Source organism: Neophocaena asiaeorientalis, unplaced genomic scaffold (assembly GCF_003031525.2).
Source record: "Neophocaena asiaeorientalis asiaeorientalis breed wild unplaced genomic scaffold, Neophocaena_asiaeorientalis_V1.1 scaffold479, whole genome shotgun sequence".
Classification (NCBI taxonomy): Eukaryota; Metazoa; Chordata; class Mammalia; order Artiodactyla; family Phocoenidae; genus Neophocaena; species Neophocaena asiaeorientalis.
This window is the reverse complement of record NW_020173774.1, coordinates 4,458,237-4,479,907: the sequence shown is the minus strand read 5'-3', so window position 1 is coordinate 4,479,907 and position 21,671 is coordinate 4,458,237. Positions and strand designations below refer to the sequence as shown.

At 53.9% G+C, this 21,671-nt stretch overlaps 2 protein-coding genes across 5 annotated transcripts in view; one reads left to right on the top strand and one right to left on the bottom strand.

Annotated features, from left to right (window-relative positions):
• The window catches only part of BCL9L (BCL9 like), a 26,129-nt gene extending 24,678 nt beyond the window's left edge, over window positions 1-1,451 (top strand). For all 4 annotated transcript variants that reach the window (XM_024751667.1, XM_024751666.1, XM_024751665.1 and 1 more), the window contains one exon: window positions 287-1,451. In XM_024751667.1, the coding sequence (XP_024607435.1) occupies window positions 287-1,380 (1,094 nt within the window). In that variant the 3' untranslated portion in view covers window positions 1,381-1,451. The remainder of the gene's footprint in view (window positions 1-286) is intronic.
• A 1,940-nt stretch (window positions 1,452-3,391) lies between these two features.
• On the bottom strand, window positions 3,392-14,872 carry CXCR5 (C-X-C motif chemokine receptor 5). The gene is made up of 2 exons (XM_024751669.1): window positions 14,742-14,872; window positions 3,392-6,019 (listed from the first exon to the last, which is right to left on the bottom strand). The coding sequence occupies exons 1-2, from the start codon at window positions 14,796-14,798 to the stop codon at window positions 4,952-4,954; spliced, it is 1,125 nt and encodes a 374-aa protein (XP_024607437.1). The 5' UTR covers window positions 14,799-14,872; the 3' UTR covers window positions 3,392-4,951.
• Window positions 14,873-21,671: the final 6,799 nt, after the last annotated feature.

The following is a 21,671-nucleotide window of genomic DNA, read 5'->3' as shown; positions in this document are numbered from 1 at the left end:
CCCAGGACACAGTTCCCATTCGTTGTCGCTCAGTGAAGCCAAGCCCGGAAAGCTGGAGTGGTCTTTCCACCTACTGATGTGTCCCTGGCCGGATGGGCCAGAGCTTGGGCCTCTTGGCTTCTCACCTAAGTGCCTGGAGTCCCTTCCCTCACAGCTAGGGCAGGCCAACGGTGAAAGCCCTCAGCCCTGGTACCAGCCTGGCTGGGGAGTGGGGAAGGACTGAGTTCTGCACCCTTCCCCAGCTGGGTGCACACGGTTCCTGACCCCCGTTTCTCTTCCCCTGCAGGGATCAGCAATAACCAGCCCACCCAGATGCACCTGAACTCGGCTGCTGCCCAGAGCCCCATGGGCATGAACCTGCCAGGCCAGCAGCCCCTGTCCCATGACCCCCCACCTACCATGTTGCCCTCCCCCACCCCTCTGGGCTCCAACATTCCACTGCACCCCAATGCACAGGGGACAGGAGGGCCCCCTCAGAACTCGATGATGATGGCTCCAGGGGGCCCAGACTCCCTGAATGCCCCCTGCGGCCCTGTGCCCAACTCCTCCCAGATGCTGCCCTTCCCCCCTCGGCTGCAGCAGCCCCACGGTGCCATGGCCCCTAGTGGGGGCGGGGGCGGGGGACCCGGCCTGCAGCAGCACTACCCTTCAGGCATGGCCCTGCCCCCAGAGGACCTGCCCAGCCAGCCGCCAGGCCCCCTGCCCCCCCAGCAGCACCTGATGGGCAAAAGCATGGCCGGCCGCATGGGTGACGCATACCCCCCGGGCGTGCTCCCGGGGGTGGCGTCAGTGCTGAACGACCCTGAGCTGAGCGAGGTGATCCGGCCCACCCCGACGGGGATCCCCGAGTTCGACTTGTCCAGGATCATCCCCTCGGAGAAGCCAAGCAGCACCCTCCAGTACTTCCCCAAGAGCGAGAACCAGCCCCCCAAGGCCCAGCCCCCCAATCTGCATCTCATGAACCTGCAGAACATGATGGCGGAGCAGACCCCCTCCCGGCCCCCCAACCTCCCGGGCCAGCAGGGCGTCCAGCGGGGGCTCAACATGTCCATGTGCCACCCCGGACAGATGTCCTTGCTGGGCAGGACAGGTGTGCCCTCACAGCAGGGCATGGTGCCCCATGGCCTGCACCAGGGGGTCATGGCCCCTCCGCAAGGCCTCATGACGCAGCAGAATTTCATGCTGTTGAAGCAGCGGGGAGTGGGCGGTGAGGTCTACAGCCAGCCCCCCCACATGCTGCCCCCGCAGGGCTCTCTCATGGGTCCCCCGCCCCAGCAGAACCTCATGGTGTCCCACCCGCTGCGTCAGCGCAGTGCGTCTCTGGACGGCCCGATGGGCTACCTCCCGGCGCCGGGCGGCATGGCCCACCTGCCCTTCTAGCAGTCCCCGCGGGGGGCTGGAGCTGGGGCGGCACTGCAAATAGGATAACCTTAAGAAAGTTTCTTCTCCCATTTCGGCCGCCAGGACTGCCCCTCCCCCACCCCACCACCCCCAGTCCTACGGAGCCTCGATTTTCTCTCTCTGCTTCCGCCCTCTTCAGCTTTGCTTTCAGAGCCCTGTATCTAATCCTTGGCAGGGAGTGGAAGGAGAGGAGAGGTCTCTCCCTCTCCCTCCCCTTCCTGCTGCTGTCTCCTCCGGGAGCTTCACTTTCCTCCTCTTGGTTTCTCTGCCCCCACCCCCCCGTTTTTCCTTCTGTCTTCTCCTGCCTCAGTTCCTCTCCCTGATGATGTGGCTGACCCCCTCTCCCACCCCAACCTGCAGGCGGCTGGCCAGGTGGGCAGGCGCCAGCCGTAGCTGTAAATAGAGCGCTGCGCTTTTGTGCCGGTTTGTGCGTGTGCTGTATTTCTGTGTTTTGATAGAAGTCACACAAAAAAAAGGATAAAAGAAACCCTTCCCCCCTTTTTCAAGTGATTGCCCCTTCCATTCCCCTGGACCCAGGGGCACGCAGTCTGACACACCTACCCGCTGTGGCAGTGTCTCTGGGTCAATAAAGGATACCATTCCGGTCCCGTCCCCCAATGGTGAAATGATGTAGCTACACCCACACCTAAACTGAGGTCAGACCACCTAGGCGTCCACCTGGTGAGCCCCAGCAGGGCTGAGACCCCCCAGGGCAGCAGCCTGTCTGCTGCTGAGTGATTCAGGAGAACGCGTGCATGTGCATGTGTGTTTGCCCCACAGAGGTGACACGGGGCCCTGACTTCCTAGCTGTGGATGTCTGCTGTCCGCTGCTGCTACATCTTAGCCAGAACTTGAAGTCCTTGGTCCCCAGTCTGGGATGAAGGCAAGGAGGACGAGGCGGAGACTGTGTGGCCCCCTCGTGTGGAGCCGTGGAGGGGTGGCCTGGGGGGCCGGATGGTCCTTTGCCCGCTGCAGTGTCTCTGGGCCAGGTAGCCCCCAGGGCCATGACTCTTCCAGAGGCTACCACTTACTTCCTATCACCAAAGGAGGAAAGGAAAAGGGTTTGGCGGAGTCTGTCTGTCTCCCTCCAGCCTCCACCCGCTGAGGATGGAATAGAGAGAGTGTTGGATTCCGAGCAGGAGGGCGTCTTCCCGCTTCTCTCTGCCTGGCCGATCACTGGCAAGGTCCCTCTGCCCAGAGCTCAGGGCTCTGTGCCCACCCAGGCGCAGCCACTGCCTTCCCCTCAGCCCCTGGCTCTTTCCCATACGAGCTCTCCACCCGCCTCTGGTCAGAGCTGAAGCCATACACGATTGGGTGTTTTGCCCCCCTCAGCCCCAGGAGTAAAACACTTCTCCTTTTCTCACTTCCTTTCCTGCCTTGTGAGGTGGCAGGGCAGCTACCTGGCTGAGGCCTTTTGTACCCCACCTCCAGGGCCAAGGGCCATTTCTAGACAAGGTGTCTTCTGCCGTGGCCCCGTCCCCAGCCTTCCTGACCTGAGGGCCTGGTCTCCCATTGGCAGCTGTGATACAAAGGGAATTTGTCCCCAGTTCTCCCCGTCTGGTGCTGTCCTCAGTACCCTGTCAGCCAGGTCAAGTGCTTCCTCTGGGGCTGGCTGCGAGCTCCTGCCTCCCCCAGCCCCTCCCAGGGGCCAGGGCCTGGTCCCCCGTGTTCAGGGGCCACCTGTCCTCAGTCCCGCCAGACACGTTCCCACCCTGTCTCAACCCGGGCCTCGTGCCCTTGAGTCCCCCACCCATGACCCAATACTCCCAAACCGACTCTTAAGTGTTTCCTGCGCAGAGGAGAGACGGGTCAGACTGAAAAGGGCCCGATGCCCTCCCCCTTCCCCGCTCCTCCCACCTCTGCCACCAGACTAGCTTTCCAAGGTGAATTCCACAGGCCAGCTACTTCCCTCCATCCATGGCCACACCCCCAGCCATTTTGTACCATTATATAAATATATATATAAATATAAATATATAAATACAATATGTGAAGACATCTTCTTGGTTTTTATTTTGAAACAATTTTTAGGCTTGTTCCGGGGGTCTCTGTGCTGCCTGTACTGTATTGACCTGTTTTATAGGTGCCTTTTTATTAAAAAGAGAAAATTAAAAATCCAGTTTCTTGCTGTCTTGCTTCCGTGTCTGGCTCCTCCGCTGCCCAGCTTACTATTGGATGCTGGGAGGAAAAAGGGGCCCCGGGGGTTCCCTGGTGTTCCACGGTGAAGACCTAGTCCCCTGGGTCACAGCTCTGATCTCCCCTGTGGCGGCCTCTTAGGGACCGGGGCTGACTGGCTTGAGTGGGCCTGGGCAACCGATGTGCGCCCTCAGCAGCTACAGGGGTCCCTGATGTCCCATTCTAGGCAGACCAGAGGCTGGGGAGGAGGCAGGGAGAGCCCTCCCCGGGCAGGGGGCAGGCAGGCGCGGAGCAGCTTCCTCTGGTTCCATCTGAGTAGTATCCTCTCGGGGCAGGGCCCAGCTTCCTGGAGCCTGGGGACTTCCCTGCCTAGGCCTGCTTGTCACAGTGCCCAGCCCAAGGGGATGCCTCGCGGCTCTTGCTGAGGCCCAGAGAGATGGCCTGGCCTGCAGGCAGGGGGCTGGATGAGATGACCCCCACGGACCCCTTAGGTCTCTTTCCTCGGGAGGTCTCCATCTCTGCTCCGTGGTCAGATTCTCTCTGTGGCTCCAGGAGTTTCCCCTGGCTGTGTAGTTTGCGGGGAGAGGGACAGGGAAGAACGCAGGGAAGACATCTGGCGTTGGTTAATACTTGTTCATCCCTGGAGCTGGGGAAGGAGAATCTTTCCTTTCCTTGGTTGGGCTCCTCTCTGCTGACCTTAGTCCTTCTCTAGGATGCTGGCTGGTCTCTGAGGGCACCTGGAGTCTGCCTCAGGCTGCAGACCTCCCAGGGCCCAGTGACATGGGGCTGGCCTGGCACCATTTTGGTCAGAGCCAGGGGCAGCCACCTGGACCGGGTCATCCTGAACTTCCTGCTTGGTCAAGATGCTGCAGGCCTGGTGACCTGAAAGAATGTCTGTGCTTAGTAGGCACTGAGACACGTTAAGGCCCCGCTCTGTTGCCAGCTGGCCTTTCCTCAGCCTTAACGTCCATCCATGCCCTGGTGCTCAGCTGCTTGTTACTTTTGGCAGGTGAGTTGGGAGGAGAGGTGGGTGGTTGTGGAGGTCGGTGGTCCACAAGATGATGGAGTACGTTCTGGAAGGGGAATGACTTTCCCTCTCGACAGGGGCAGAAGGAAAATTTCTTTCTTGAGCTTTGGATGGTTAGGATGAGAGAAGGTAAGTGTGGTCCTCTCAGCCCAAAGTGACGCAGACGAGCACAGGTATCCTTTGCTTTGCCCTTGGGCTGCTTTCCCCTCCCTGGACCCCAGCCTAGACCCGGGGCTGGGAGAAGAGCTGGCGGGGTTGTCCTGGAAAGAGGGGTTGGTTCCTCCAGCTGCCCCATATGAGGACACTGGCCAAGGCGAGCTCTTAGGATCCCAGATCTTGTTGGAAGGAGTTCGAGCATCTCTGCCTGCCCCAAGGGGGGGCTGGGACCTAGAAGGTGGTGAGGGAGGTGGCATTCTCTGACTCCGAGAGGCTACTCTTGTGCCAACTAGGGAGGAACTGGCAAAGAGAGGCGGGGCGGGCACAGCCCAGCTTGGTCAGAAGCCGCGACAGGTCACTGCGGAACTTCACGCCGGCAAACGTGTAGAGCATGGGATTGAGGCAGCAGTGGGCCAGGCCCAGGAACTCACTCATGGTGATGGCCACGGAGAGATAGCCATTGAACTCACAGCTACTGCCCAGGGCCTTCAGCCTCGTCAGGGTGTCCAGGAAGATAACAACGTGGTAGGGTGACCAGCAGAGAAAGAAGACACTTGTCACAAGGATGGCCACCCTGACCGCCTTCTGCCGCTGAGGACGCCGCTGGGCCTGGCACAGCCTGTGCACCACCCCGACATAGCACCAGGTCATCACCAGCATCGGCAGCAGGAATCCTCCGATGTGATAGAGGAAGCGGGAGGTGAACCAGGCATTGGTTTCGGCCTGGTTCTCCTGGGGGAAGGTGCAGTGTGGTAGAGAGTCGTTGTAATGGGGTTGACTGACCTTGGCGAAGAGGATCTCTGGCAAGGCAAAGAAGATGCCCGCCAGCCAGATGGTTGCACAGGTGATGTGGATGGAGAGGAGGCGGCGGTGGCGGTAGGCGTGGACAGCGTGGACGATGGCCAGGTAGCGGTCCACGGCGATGCAGGCCAGGAGCAGGCTGCTGCAGTAGAAGTTGACCTTGTGCAGAGAAATCACGGTTTTGCAGAGGAAGCTGCCCAGGACCCAGCCCACGGAGCCCTCGGCCACAGCAAAGGGCAGGATGAAGACCAGCAGGAGGTCGGCCACCGCCAGGTGGAACAGGAAGGTCTCGGTTGAGCTGCGCGTTTGCCGGTGCCGCTCCAGGATGACCAACACCAGGATGTTGCCCATCATACCCAGGAGGAAGATGAGGCCATAGGCCACGGGCACGAACACGGCCTTGAAGGAGGTCAGCAGGGGCCCCTCAGCTGTGGAGCAGAGGTGATTTTCCATTGTGTGGGTCTCCGTACTGTCATTGTAGCTGCCTAATTCCTTGTACTGCAAGGGCAAGGAGACAGGAGGGTGGGAACTGAGAACCAGTCTTTCCTCTCAGAGAGGGACCCAGACCCCCTGGTAGAGTAATCCTATCCCCCCAGGCTAACTGCTTTTGTCCCTGCACTCCCAGTCTGCCCACGGACCAAATCCCAGTTTCCCTTCGTGTTCCTCAAACAAATCACATTGTCTTTTCCAACTTCAGTTTTGGTCTGTAAACATCCCTCACTGGGTAGTGACAAAGATGAAAGGAGATATGTGGTGTGGATGTGCTTCATAAACTCTGAAGGGCTGGGCACCTGTAAGTCGTTTCTCATTTGCGAGGCTTCAGGTGTGGAAGGATGCAGCTGCAGGGGCTGGAATCAGGGCTTCCATTTGGGGGAATGGATCTGGTTAGGACAAAGAGCCATCTCTTCCGATTCTGAACAGAACAGAGGGCACTCAGACCTAGGATCCTGCTGAAGGGGTGGATGCTGGTATGGCCTGCTGGCTTGCTCTCAGTTTGTCCCCTCGTTCCTTCAGTATATCTGAAATTGTAGTAAGAGCCTCTTTTTTGTTTAATCGGCACAGCAAGCCCAAGACATGTGATATTCCGGTTTCACCCACGTCTCGCCAGAGATCAGGTCTGCTTGAACCCACGCTGATGTAACTCCCACCACGACACAGCACTGCCTGGCTGCCCTGCCTGCTACTCCCTGTCACCAGCAAACGCCTCACTCTGCTCCCTTCTCCGCGAGGGGAGGGGGAGGGGGGAGAGAGGAGGCTTCCAAGTGAAGGGGATGTGCCCACTCTGTCTCCGGATCCCCCCAGCCCTCCCCACCCCAGCACTCAGGTTGTTTACCCAGCTAACCACAAAGGAAGGCAGGGCGCCTGTTTTCATACCTTTCACTCACAGCTGCCCCCCTGCACCTGCTCCTCACCTCCCAGCTCTGTTCTTCCCACCCCCTCCCCTAACCATACACCTCTCCACAGCGTTTCAAAACCATTTATAACCAGCTTATGTGGCTTCAAAAAGGCACTTCTGTAAACGATGAGCCCCAGGGAGAGAGAGGATGGGAGAGGGTACCGGGCACCCAGGCTCAGGGTGGTCCCACCCTGCCCTCCTTCCTGGAGAGCGAGGGTCCCACACAAGCAGGGGGTGGTTGTACTGTTACCCAGGGCCCCAGCTGTGGGTCATACACTTGTTCTCCATGGTGGGAAGACCCATTCCCCAACCTGGGCCTTCCCTTCCGGTTCCTGAGAGAAGCGGGTGGGAGGATACATTAGTGCAGTGGCAGAGTCATAGGCTGGCCCGACCCCAGCATCCCTCTGCCATAGCCCAAGTCTAGCCCTTCTTCACCCTAATGCTCAGGACTACTGTCTCCCCATGGGTCCCATTCTCACCGACTTCTCCACTCTTATCCATCTCCTGCACAGAGGACAGGATGAGTTTTTCAACCCACGAATACCATCACATCAGTGTCCTGCTTAAAATCTTTTGCTGGTTCCCTGTTACCTCTAAGCAGTGGTTTTCTTTTCTTTTTGTCTTTATCTTTTATTTTCAATTTCATAGAATTAAAAAAAAATTATCGCAGTAGAGTTGATTTAAAATGTTGTGTTAGTCATATTTAAAAGCAAAGCCAGTTATAAGGAAAAGTCATGTTTGGGATCAAGTTCATCAATAGAAGATTTGAGGAAGCCAACCTCAGGGCATTCACACAGCAGAATACAACGCAGCGCTCAAAAAGAAGTGAGGTTTACCTGCGCGTTCTCTTAGGAAGAGATGTTTCCCATACATTACTAAATTTCAGAACTGATTGTGAGGCCTCCCATACAGCATAAGTCCATGGACTTTCTTTGCAGGTTTTACTGGGGTTGGGGGGCGGCGGTGGGAAGGGAGGGAGCCTCTGGTCCTCCCGTCTTTAAACCAGACACCCTTGTCTCATGTGGTGTTTCACACATAGGCTTTTGTTTATGAAAATGGTTCTGCTTTCACTGGAAGACCATGGACTTGCAGGGTGAGTTGTAAACTCCTCTACTGGGCCTTTACATGTTTGCAAACTGTATATTCCCCTGACCTTTCAAACCTTCTCTTCCACTTTATCGCTTTATCCCTCTCCTTCAGGTTCATCATCCTCCTGGCTGCCTGCCCCCGTCACGCTGACACAATCCTGTCTCTAAAACTCTTCCTTTCGCCCAGCAGTCCTTTCTTCCCAAGTCTGCCTATTGCTGTGCTTCCTTCAAGGCCCCACTCAATCCCACCTTCCTATGTCCTTCCTAACTCTTCTGCTTGGAATTACATTCTCTCTTCTTCCATCACGTGTGCCTTTATTACCTCACTCAGGGTTGGGATGTCGGTGGCCTCATTGGATGGTGAGCTCCCGGGGGCAGGTCTCCTGTGTCTCCCTTACAAGGCCATGTGTTTTACACATGCCAGACATGATGCAGATGTGTGCTGCACCGCTTGGAGAGCAGTTTCCCAGATAAGGCCAGGGGACCTCGTATTCTGGGACTCTGGGGAAGTTCCTCCCTGCGCCTCAGCAGACTCAGACACTCCTTCCCACCCTTCTTCAGTTTTTGCCTCTTCCCAATGCTCTTGACAGCCTAGAGCCTATCTTGGGTTCTCTAACCATATTGGGAGTTATTTCCAACATCGTCATTGAATACAACCATTTGATTCATCCTGGAATTCAGCAGGAGTTAAACGGGAAGGCAGTGAGATGAGCTGTTTTCATGCAGAGCAAAGCAATTGAGACAGAAGGAGAAGAGATGCAGGGTTTGGTGCAGTCAGCGGGGCTGGACTCCATGTACCTTGTGGTGGGAGCCTGGCCCTCCCACTGCCCAGCGGAGGGCTTAGGTGCAGCCAGCCTGTCTGGTCCAGAACCACTCAAGACCTGCCCCCTAAAGCATTCAGGTTGATTGGTTTGCTGCTCATTTAAAGTCAACACAGTGAGACAAGTCCCTAGGAGCCCAGAGCCCCCGTCTTCTGAGAACCAGGCTTAGAGGAGGGTTGGGAGTGGGGGACTGTCTTTCCCTTCTTGCCAAGAGGTCACTGTTCGGCAGAACGCTCAGGCAGAGAGGAGAAGACAGAGGAAGCTGGTTTGAGGAGTGCTGAGAGATGGCGATGCCTCTCAGCAGGAGGTGTCAAACAGACATCCTGGGGCCTCGGGAGTGGGAGTGGCACGTGTTAAAGCCACTTCCCACAGCCAGGGGATCCCGCACACCCGCCCTTCCTCAAATCATGGAGATAGGTAATGGAGCAAGGTCAGCTCTGGCCCAGCGGGAAGTTAGGAATCAGGAATCCTGAATGCTGTGGGGAGTGGGCGCGGAAGGGAGCCCCCCAAGACTCACACCCAGAGGGAGCTCAGGGTGGGCCATCTGGCCGAGCGCTCACTCATCCTTTGCTAGGAGAAGCTGCAGGAAGCCACGGTCACTCTGACGGCAGCGTGACCCTGTATAGACTCAGACATGTGACTGCTGGGGCCACAACAGCATGTGGCATAAGCAGGTACCCAGTGGACAGTAGCCTAACAGAGGCCAGGGACCCAGGCCTCAAAGAAGGCAAGAAAACACGATGACTGGGATGAAGCTGTGCAGAGGGCAGGAGTGGGGACTAGAACATTCTGTGTCCTGGTATTGAGGTGCCAGGAGAAGGGACGATGGGGGGAGAGATCAAAGTGCTTGGAATTACAAATATTTCTCTTCCTACCCCCACTCCACCCCTCTGCCCCTCCCTTCTTTCCTTCCTCAGGAGCCTCTGTAGGACCCAGGCCCCTCCCTGGATAATTAAGTCCTCCAAGCCCCATCTGACTTCAAATAATGAGGCTGTCTCACTGCCCTGCAGTGGCCGGTGTGAAGCTCAGCAAACGTTTGCTGATGGGGGTCTGTGTCAGCAGGTGGGCAGCGGGTGTCTAGGACCTTCCTCAGGGGTCTGTCCTGGATCCTCTCCTCTTTTTCACTCTCTACCCTGTCTTGGGTGATACGGCTGGGGGAGGCTTTCAGACAGTGCAGAGTTCTCTACAACCTGGAACTACAGGCCCAAACTGACCAGATGGAACTGGTAAAGAAAAATGTAGAGACCTAGATGGGGTTTAAAACTTCAACTCTTCAGGGACAGGTTGGAGAAGACCTGACTTAACAACTGTTTGTGAGAAAAAGACCTGAGAGCTTGTTGACTGTAAGCTTCAAATGAGTCAACAGGGTGGCGTGGCTGCCAGCAGGGCTTTGTTGCCTCATCTAGGTGAACAGAAACCTGTAGGTGGGCACCTGCCACCAACCCAGTTTGTTTGGGCTGGACAAGGGTGACCAGTTCTTAAGGGGTCTGGAAATCCCCACCCTGGGGGGAAGTTTCCGGGTCCCGGGCTGTGGTGTCCAGGAAAGAGAAGACTTGAGTCCAGGAGAGCTGGCTCCTTCAAGGACTGGAAAGAGCTCCCATGGCGAGAAGGCAGGATGGGCTTATTGTGTGAGGTCCTAGCAGGTAGAGCAGGAGAAATGGGCAGAGGTTGGGATTGGGGGTGTTTCAGTCAAAGGACAAAGAACCTTCTAACAGGCAGAACTGTCGAACCATGGGTTGGGGCCCTTGGGAGGAAGAGGAATGTTTGAGACCAAGTGTGTGTGGGAAGGGATTCCTGCTCTGGAAAGGAAGCTGGGCCCTGCCCTCAGATGCCCCTTGCTCACAGCTCCCAGGTGCTCCGAGTCTCTGGCTGTCATGCCCTGCCCTGCGCTGTTCTGGTTCTCAGTGTCACCTTCATCTAGCTCAGCACCTGGGCGGGAGCCGTTGCTTCTCCAGCCTGTCTGTCCTGCACTGAGTGAATGGCCCAGCCTGACTTGCTTCTCAGCCCCCAGGAGGGAGGCAGGGCTGCTGAGTGCTTGGCTCATCCAGGCCCAACTCCGGGGCTCCAGGGGCCTGAGTCATACTAGCTGCAAGAGGCGTCTACACACAGATGCGGTTCATCACTCCGGCTATAGGGGACACACACAGGCTCCGTCTCCTTTTATGTCTCTGGCTGGATATTCCCAACCCAGAGTAAGGAGTCGTGAGTAGGACCAGCCAGGGCATCTCTCATTCCAGCTTTCTGTGGCTTGAGGGGTGCGGGGGTCTGGAAGAAGGAGGCTGGGCTGAGGGGCGAGGGCGGAGGACTTTGTCCCTTCCCCACGCTTCCTTTAGAGGGCCCACACCCCCTAAAGACCATCTGAGACTCTGGCTGGCCAGATTTGTCACATCTCCCCCGTCTCCCCGCCCCCACCCCTCAGGAGCGAGCCCGCCAGGCTCCTCTTCCATCTCCAACCCAAGGGTTTTGGCCATTAGGAACATGGCACTACTCTGGGTGTGGTTCTGGAGGGAGACTTTAAGCTACCCCTACCTCTGCACTGAGTCTTTAGGTTTCAAGGGGTCCCCCTTGGCATCCCAGATCAATTTGCACTTTGGGGACAGAGCCACACAGTCCGAGGGACAGGTAGACAGGTCTCTTAGGTGTGTATGGCAACCTCTTGAAGCCATCTCCCGGGTCAGTACTGATTTGAAATATTTTGTCCCATCGTTCCTGAAAGACCTTGTGTCCTGATTCTCAGTCCTAAATTCACGGTCACTTTTTCTGCCATTGTGCCAGAGGAGTGGTTCAGCCACAGTCTGTGTCCTCACTGAAGGCAAGAATTCCTGATGGAGACTGTGGTCTCTGTGCCTGAGCCCAGACTTGCCCCAACAGTGACCCCTCCCCAGGCTAGCCCTGGGTCTCTCCCTCATCTCTGACCCTTCCAATCCCCCCCAGTTGGGGCTTCTTCCACTGGGGTTCCTCTGGGACTTTTGACCTGGTTTGGGAGGGGGTGAGCCTCCCTTCCCCCAAGGTAAACCCCAGAAACAGCCTGAGCTGGTTTTGGTTCCTCTTCTTCACACCTCCTTGATGAAATGGGACAGTGCATATGAATGGCCTTCCCGTCCTGTGATGCGCTGATCACGCTGAAGTCATAGTCGGTGGGGGGTCATCCCTGGGGAGGGGTCAGGGGAAGCCAGGCCCTGGGGCTGGACCACCTTCACCCTGTTCTATAGCAGCTTCTCCTCCTGGCTGGTGTGCAGGGTGGGGCTGGAGGTGCAGTTTATGACCGACCCCTGTAGGTACCCCAGGTCCTAGGTCTGTCAAGAGGAGGCGGCATGCTTTCAGATCCAGGTTCCTATGGACAGAGGCTTTTCTAGGTCTGCCTTCCCAGCAGGATGGGTCCCTGGCATGCCCACCCCAGGGACCTGGCTCCTAGTTTCTGGTACTTAGCCATCTAGAGTTTTTCTGTTTGGATCCTCCGTTCATGGGAATTAGCAACCCATCTCAAGAAAAGGGACATTTTAAACAGTTGATCTTAGAATGCAAGAGGAGGGAGGGAAGATAGGATGCCCAACACTTGGTTTATGGCCAAGAGCCCCCGGTTCTTAACCCAGCACTGGAGTCTAGAACCCAGTGTTCTAGGACACTGAACTGATACTTGCTTTGGACCAGGAGAGGGAGAGGAATAGGAAGCAAAATAGTAGAACTGAGACTAACTCCAGAGAGAAATGGGGAGTTGAGACACTTAGCGGAGCAGCACAAATCAGTACATACTCATTGCGAAGCTACTGCATACAAGACTCTTCTGCCGCCCCGCCACGCCAGGGCCCCTGTGCTGGGAGATACCGTCAGGGAGACTGTCAAAACTGCTCGAGGTCCTGCTGTGAGTGGCAGGGGTGTGGTGGAGAGAGAGGGTCTGGACTTCTGAGGGGGCAACAGCCCTGGAGAGAGAGTGTATGGGAGGTGAGTGCAGGCGGGATGAGGTGCCGGGGGCTGGCTTGAAGAAAGGTCCAGGGCCCGGATGGTCCTAGGACTCCTGGCTCCTGGCCCGACCCTGTTGGAGGGGGTTCAGGCCTGCAGGGATGCCTGGGCTGAGACCACTCATTTGAGGTGTGACATGAAGTGAGTCACCGCTCTCTCTCCCCGGGCTGCAGGTTTTCTTTGGTATGTGGGACATGCCCGGCTGTCCCCCTGCCGCCACCTGTCTCTAGTAGGTCACGCAGTGGAGTGAGGCGTGCAGTTAGGGGAACTCTTGAGGTTTCTCAGAAGCCAGAACTGGCCGGGTCTCGAGTTGGTTACTGTGATATCCAACTGGGTCAGGGCTCGTGGTCAGCTTGAAGCTTCGGGTAGAGGAAGATGCCCGGTAACCTAGTCAGGTGAGGCCAGGGGCCAGGGCTGGGGGCCAGGGTGGGAGCACATTGCCTCGTCAGGGTTGTGGGGTTTTAGTCTGATTGGACTCAGGGCCAGCTTTATGGGTGTGAGTCCCGTACAGTCACGCAGGGCCCAGCACTTAGAAGAGCCCTGTGCTTGGTTTAGTGCTCTGCTGTCTCTATCTTGAAATTCTTAACAGAGGCCCTGCATGTTCATTTTGCATTGGGTCCCACAAGTTAAGCAGCAGGTCTGATTAGACTGATGGTTGCGGCTCTGCTTTTATCGGAGGGTTGGATCTGAGAAGACAGACTTTGGGTACTTATCCCTTCCCCCACCTCCCCATGCTCTGCTTACGCTTCCAAGTCTTGGGATCTGGGCAAGTGAGAGGCAGACTTTTCCGAGCAAGTCTGGGAACACAGCTGGTGGAGTTACAGTATAGACTCCAGCCAGGGGAGCTAGAGGGAGTCGGAGACCATCTCAGGGTGAGTTTAGGGCCAGGAGAGCTGGCAGGTATAGGAGAAAAGGTTTGGACCTTTAGAAAAGGATCCAGCCCAGAATTTAGCTCAGAGAGAAGTTCTTTTCCCAGCAGTGCCCTTGGCCATGGGGGAAAGGGAGTGAAGACTACAAGAAAGTTTCCCTAAGATCCCTACAAGCAGCCCTCTGCTGCCCTCACACAGGAGCCTTGGGTCTCTGGTTGAGCTGCTCCTTACATACACCTTCTGGGGACCCAGTAACAGCCAAGCCAACTGGGTTACTCTGCTTCACGGGACAGTCTTGGGTGGGTGGCAGACAGTGACGCTGGGGACTATTTTCTTAGCCCACCGAAAAATACCTAATCTCTAGAGAGCCCAGTCCTCTGAGAGAGGCCACAATGTGCTCAGAGACGCTTCTAGGATTAACACCGAGTTCTTCCACTAACTTGATACCAGCTTGGCACCCCCTACCTCCTGACCCCAGCCCACTGGGGTCCTCTCCCCTGCTGACCATCTCCTTGGGTTTAGCACGTAATCATTGTCTACGAGCTTCTGGTGAGTAATTTTTTTTTCTTCTTGGCTAGCCCGTAAGCTATTTAAGTGCCAAGAACAGGCTCTCACCTTCTCTATCCAAGAGAGAATGTCGTGCCCCGATGACAGAATTGTAGAGCGAGAGATGAATAAACATACACTGATTGGCCAACTAGCAATGCCAGCCTCCTGATATGAAGAAAACCTCCAAAGTACTTTCCCATCTACCCCGTATTCCAGCTGTACGAGATGAGGAGAGGACCCTCTACTGAAGAATGGAGAGGCAAAGTGACTCGTTCTAGGTCCTAGAGCACGTCAGGGAGGATGCAGGACCTGAACCCATACTTCCAATCCCCTCTAAATAAAGGATGTCTATTTAAGGCAGCAGCTCTATTTTCCATGGAATGAGAAATCAAACCTTAAAAGGCAGGCGCCGATGGGCCTGTCTAGATCCTGCCGATCCGCAGTGGGAGAGGACTGCATGTCTCCCCGCTTCCTTGGGCCCCGGGTGCAGGATATTTAGAATTCCTGGGCGACCGTAAGCCACCTATCCCTACTCACCAGGTCCTCCAGGTTGTAGTTCATGAGGTCCATGTCCAGGGTTAGGGGGTAGTTCATGGTTGTAGCCGTATGTCACCAGACTGACCACAGCCTGATGTTGAGAACTTCTCCGCCTGCTGACTATAGAGAGGTGGCAGCCGTCAGCTGCAAATTTAAACAAATGAACTGCGTGCTGTCTCCTGGGGCTGCGTAGGACCCGAGGCCTGTCTCACAACTCATCATTTTTTTTTTTTTTTCCACTGGGTCTTTTGTGTTTTTTTGAAGAAAAAGGGAAAATCCCCACAGCATCAGTGCCAGTCAAGCATTTCGGCTTCTTTCCCAGCAATAGTTGTCTCAGTTGGGGCTTGTAACTGGTTTAAAGGCTGCCGCTCGCTTCTCCTCCCTGTATCTCCACCAGCCTCCCAACAGGGAGTTGTGCCTTGTAATGAAAACCACCACATTGGTCGGGGGGGCTCTGAGGGAAACTCCACATAGAAGGGGAGCAGGAGGTGAGCTCTTCCAGGCCCTCTCCTCCAAGCCGCCTCCAAACCCTCATCTGTCTCTCCACTAGGGCAACCCAGCCCCCAGTGTGCCCAGGGCTGAAAGTCCCTTGTCCTGGGAAAACCCTCGGTCCGAGGCAGACTGGGATACCCTACTTGCATTATCCTTTTGCCCAGGCAGGGGCAAAACCCCTTCCCTTTCTAGCTCAAGTTCAGAAGAGATAGGTTAGAAGTTTTCAAAGGGAGCAACACTAAAACATTGCTGGAAGACAAAAACAAAATTACCCAAATCACCAAGCACAAAAATATAGTCACAGAAGAGTCATCTTCTGGCTCAGAAATAATGATGTTCTAGCTATAAATTAACTCGGTTGGCACATAAATGGTTAACGTCATAGACTACCCAGCTAGAGTAGATTTTTACATGGGAGGACCCTGAGGCCCAGAGAGGCAGAGTGACGTCCTCAGGACCCACAGCTAGCCAGTGGCAGAGCCAGGACTGAACCCAGGCTTCCTGACTCCATATTCAGTGTTTCCCCTATCCCACCAGGCTGCTACTCTTACAGGCTCAACGGAACCCTTTTCCTTTCCCTCACCTCTGCCCTGTCTGTGGACCCCTACCTTTAAGAAGCTCAATGTAGACACCGATCGACTTCCCCTCCAAGTCTCATCTTCGTGCTTTTCCTTCCAGGAGAGGTCCACAATGATACAAAAACAGCGAGTGCACAGACAGAGGCGCCCACACGTGATGGGCTCTTTCCCTGCCCCACCTCATCCTCCCCTGCCTGCCAAATGACCATTGGCTGGGATTCTCCCCTTTCTAGTGCCCTCCTTCTCCTTCTCCTCCATGTTCATCTTCCCCTTTTCTCTCCCCCACTTCACCCCAACAGGTACATCTTTCTTGGGTTTCCACAGCTTGAGGAGTTTTCAGCCTGTATTTGTACTGTTGAGGTCTTTCTTTCCTCAATCTCCATTCACTGCCTTCAGCAACAGCTTTCAAGGAGGAAGAATTTCAGGAAAAGGGGCCAGAGGTCCCTTCTGCACTTCCAGTCCGGAAACCTGCAGGAGGAAGCTGCCCCAGTGTTTCTTGTGTAATCCCCATTCTTCCAGCCCCACCCACCCCAACATCCCTGCCCTTCCAATCGACTGATATACTCAATTTAGCTTTTGCTACTCTAAGGACATTGATCAGGAAAGAATATAGTACGGAGAATCACGTAGGAATTGGAAGGGAATTTGAAAGAGCAACCATTCTTTCCTCATTCCCCCCTTCCCCTACTCCCAGCAAATTCAAGATTCCTGTCACTACGTCCTCATCAGATGGTCACCCAGTATTAGTCAAACATCACCAAGGGTGAGAAATTTGTTTCTTTCAAGAGGTCGTGTTTTAATGCAGTTTGATTTAATCAACCCATTCTTTGACCTCTGGGTGATTTCTGATTAATGGTCTAGATATAATCTGACTAGGACAAAATATAGGAAGAGAAGATTTTCCCTGTTCAAGGTTCCATACTTATATAACTGTAATTAAAGTGGTCTTTCCTGTGGGCTCCCATTCCCCTTGACAACATACTTAACAAATTTCATTTTGATGGTTTGAATCCATCATCTCAGCTTCTAAGGGGAAACTTTTGAAATCCTGATTCAGTCCTCTGTTGCTGTGATACCAACTTAGATAAGCCTGCTATCCTTGGGTCTATCCAAGTCTTGATGGAAAATATTGACAGAACAACGCTAGAAACAGAACCCTACTTCATGCCATTAGAAACCTACTTTTCTCAAAGGTCAGAGAAGACTTCATGGAAGAAGGAGGACATGAGCTGGACATTGAAGGTTTGGATAGAGTGACCTGATATGCCTGGAGGGGAAGGTGCAAGGTAGGGGGCGTGGGAGATGATGAAGACTGCATGAAAAGGTGTGTGGAAAGAATTACTCAAGATGTGATGGGTATGGTGACGGTGTTGTTGTTGATGATGATGATGGGGGGCGTGGGCAGCAGCAAGAAGATGGAGGAGGTTGGAGTGTACACTGGACAAGGTAGGAATTGCTCTCGTGGCCTTCTCCTCTCTTACTCGTCCTGTGGGTGTCCATTCACCTTGATGTGTGGCAGGTCCAGAAGAGGGGTTTGGGAGGAGGCGCAGGACTGCCCCTCGGGTGCAGCAGAGGCTTTGGCTGTGGTTGCAGCTATGACGCTGGGGGCAGCAAGGCATCTGTTGGCTTCTCAGTGGCTGACCTGGGTCTTATGGAGAAGAGAAACCTGCGATGTCACCTGAACTCCTATCTAGTCCCTTAACTTCCTGGTGCTTCTTGCATCGTGGGCCCATTCAGATGCCCCTTCCTGTCTCTCCAGACGCTGGGACATACTGCAGGTTCCCAGGGCCCACTTGTCCCAGCCACTGACCTTTGATGGTCAACTGGGTTTGCCCTAAATGGGTAAATACCACCCGACTATGAGTTCTAATGTTGCCTTAGAAGGTTCAGAGAGTAACTGCCTCTGGTAGAAAAGATGATCTTAAGGTCTTCAAAGCCATAAAGCCAGACTAGCCCCGCAGAATAGAGAGGGAAATGCCCAGCCTGTGACCCCTTGACTTTAAGGATGAGATGGCAGGGGTTCCACCTGTGTGTGAGGGGGACATTTCCAGAGAAGGCAGCCCACATTTTTTTTTTTTCTTTTTTTTGCGATACATGGGCCTCTCACTGCTGTGGCCTCTCCCGTTGCGGAGCCCAGGCTCTGGACGCTCAGGCTCAGCGGCCATGGCTCACAGGCCTAGCCGCTCCGCGGCATGTGGTATCTTCCCGGACCGGGGCACGAACCCGCGTCCCCCGCATCGGCAGGCGGACTCTCAACAACTGCGCCACCAGGGAAGCCCGGCAGCCCACATTTTATTTCAACTTGTTTATATTTCTTCCGTGTGGGATCCCAATCCCCACCCCATGGGCAGCCTACCCGAGGCAGAGCTGTTTGAGAACATCAAAAGCCTGACCACCGGTGGTTCTGACGAGGGTAGATTTATGTCTGCCTCAGGCAAGATGGTGGCTTAGTATCAGCCCAGGTGGATGTTTCTCAGTAATTGTGCTTCACAGTTCACGCGTTAAGTTTCTCTTTATTTCAGATACTAGATACAGTCACTTGTCTTGGAGTTCATTTCCTACATTCCACAGAAAAGTTAAGTTGTTCTGCAGAGTGTTCGGGGTGCAGGGAAAGGGCTGGGGTTTCCCCCCTATTCTCTCACTACCCTGAGATGTTCACTCTCTCTGACCTGGACAGAGATCTTGTTCCCTTCTTCCTCTGGGTCTTCCTCAGCTGTTCAGAACAGCGCTCCACAGGTCCCCACCTAGCGAGTCAGCCCAAGGAAGTGTTGGGTATCTTTCTAGGATAAGAGAATAACAACATTCGTATAGCATTTACCAATCTACAAAGTCGCACACTTTTTATATTTAATTTTTCTTAATCTTTGTACTTAATTTCACATTTAACTCTATTTAATCCTCAAAACTCGTTATGCAGGAGGTATTGGCATCACCCATGGCCAAATTTGCAGGGGGTGGGGCTGGAGGATGAGGAAACAGAGGCTCAGTTGCTCCCTCATGAGTACAGGGAGAGTGATGGCAGAGTCAGGGTCTGAAGCCAAACCCGGGGGTCTCTCTACCAGACCACGTGACCTTCTCTCAGAGATTCAGTTTCGCAAAGGACGGGCACTTACTTGGCTATCTGAGGGGAAAACTGCCTAAACCCTTTATGGGCTTTTTATCCGACACTTACTATGTGCCGTGAGCCGCTAAGCTCTTCACACACATCACTTCCTATGGTCCTCTCAACAGTCTTTATGTGCTAGGTATTTTTATCACGTTATCACACATGTGGAAACTGAGCTTCAGGCAGTAGTGGGAAGTAGCTGTAAGTGTTAACAGCTCTCTCAGTCACCAGTGACCCAAAAGCACAATAAAAATGAACACAGGAAGTGGGGTGGTAAAGGTTCTCAGTGTTGGAGCCAGCACCCACGCATAGCTCCTCTCTCATTAGGTAACAGGTAGGAGTCCTGCGGGGAGGAAATGAGCTGCAGGTGCATCAAGGTTGCCTCAAGGTTCTAGGGGCCATGAGCGTGTCTGGGAACCTCCGGCCTGTGGCGGGTTGTGTGGTCAGGATTAGAGAGTGAGTGAGGTTCCTGGATCCGGTGCTTGAATGTTGAGTACGGCTGAGCCCCAGCCAGAGGGGTGATGTGAAGATCGAGGGAGGTGGGATTCAGGCTCTGCCCTGGGAGGACTTTGTCCAGCAGAGAAGGCAGAACAGACCCATGTACCCAAGTCTGCACACTCATATACACATGTAACTTGAGAACATTTTCAAAGCAACATGCACGCATGTATTTGAACCCAGTGCGGGCCGAGTCCAGCAGTGTGGAAGACACACAGAGTAGGAAGGATATACCCAGCGTTCCTTTACACATAATCCTGTGCGTGAATGTACCGTATAAACAGTGGAAAGTAAGCCAGGTTTTATAGCAAAAGGCCTGGACTGGAGGCCCAGCATTTCTGTTTTTCAACAAGCCTGCTTTTAGACCAGACCTGCCTAGATATTCCGAGACACATCAAACACAGAATGCAGAACAGGGCATCCTTAGGAAAGCGGCTCTCAAATGTTATGCCTCAGAATCACCTGGAGGGCTTGTTAAACAGATGACTGGGCCCCCCCTCAGGTTTTCTGATTCCCAAGGTCTGAGGTGGGACCTGAGAATCTGAACTCCTAACAAGTGACCAGGTGATGGTGATATTGCTGGCCTTGCAGCCACACTTTGAGAACCACTGCCCTGGGCAACACAGCACTGGTACACGGAGAGCACTGACCCTGACCCAGCCCAAGCCAGCCAGCAAACTCTCAGCCTCTCCACACAAACCCTGCCACAGCTGAGGCTTCTCTACAGCAACTCACCTCACACAACCGGCACCACAACCCACAGCTGCTTTCCCTCAGAACACCGGCTTCCCTGGGCCCCAAGGTGACCCAGCTGAAATTCAGATCATGGCTTCCATCTCTGGCCCTTCTCTTGTCCATCTCGGCCTCCATTATAATTGGTGAAGCTTAAGTTCTGCTGGCTAACCTTCAGCACACCGTGTAACCCAGTCACTTTGACCGTGGCCCATAGTATGAAATAGGTCTTACATCACAGCCTCGGTGGCATGTGTACACACACACACACACACACACACGTTCCCCAAATAATACTTATTCTTTACTTATTCTTAGTATGTGTGACGTACTCATATTTTCTACCCTTCCTTTCTTCCTCCCCTGCTCCCTCTGGGTCTCTGCCTCTGTCTCTGCCTTTGTCCCTGTCTGTCTGTCTCTCTTTCTTTTTTTCTTCAGTGGAAGTCACTCCACGAAATTGCTTTCATGCATCCACAAGTAAGTCCAATCCCTGGGTATATAAATTACAAATAAAACTTCTCTGAGCCTTAGCTTCCTAATCTGTACACTTGTAAAATGCCTGTACTGCCAACGCTGCTACTGTTTGTCTCGAATAACATCATGTATGTAAAAGTCTTTTTTTCCAAATAGAAATACTCCAATAGGTACAGAGTGCTATTAAACACACACACATACACAAACCCACACCCATACACACCACACTTTTAAAAGGGGCTTGGAAAGGAAGGAAGTTCACACAGGACTCTGAGGGAAGGGAACAGGGAATGACTGAGCCCCAGCAGAGGTCTGCAGGTGGTACAAGCATATCTTGGGGAGAGGATGGTGGGCAGTTTTTCTGGACTGGAGCAGAGGAAGATGTGGGACAAGGACAAGAGTCTGGGAAGGTGGATTCTGAGGGGCACAGAGAGCCTCTCTGGGCATTTGGATCACAGATGGGGCAACTGGGAAACGCGATAGATCCTTTAGCAACAGAACTTCACAATGAAGATAGAATTAAAGGAAGTTTGTTCATTTCAACTTCAAAAAAACACTTATTAATTGCCTACTCCATGCCAGGGTGTAGCAGTGAACAAGACAGACTAGCCTTGCAGATGTCTCTGGTGAGGATGGGCAATGGGTCCTCATATAACTTAATTATTCCTTAAGCCTCCATTACATTCCAAGCACTGAACCGGATGCCGGGAAAAATAATAAGAAACAATCCTACACATGACTCCCGCCCTATCATAGCTTATACTCTGGAGAGGAGGTAGGCAGTAAACCAATCAACTATTTGCTTAGCAGTAATGATAACTTATAAAAATCTGTAAGTTCTATGAAGAAAAGGAACAGGATTCCCAGAGAGAAAACAATAATGTGAACTCAATTTCCACAAACTAATAACCACGATCATAATACTCCCAGATTAATTTACAGTTTATAAAGTTCTTTCCCATGCTTTGTCTCAGCAGGACCTCATCTCAAGCCTGTGGAAAAAGCCAGCCAGGAGTTCTTCACCTCTTTTTTTTTGATGTTCTGCTCTTT

Excerpts from the sequence above, each read along its gene's own strand:
- CXCR5 (XM_024751669.1), bottom strand. The coding sequence starts at position 14,798 with ATGAACTACCCCCTAACCCTGGACATGGACCTCATGAACTACAACCTG. Across the intron at positions 6,020-14,741 it reads ACTACAACCTGGAGGACCTG|TACAAGGAATTAGGCAGCTA; the intron begins GTGAGTAGGGAT and ends TTGCCCTTGCAG.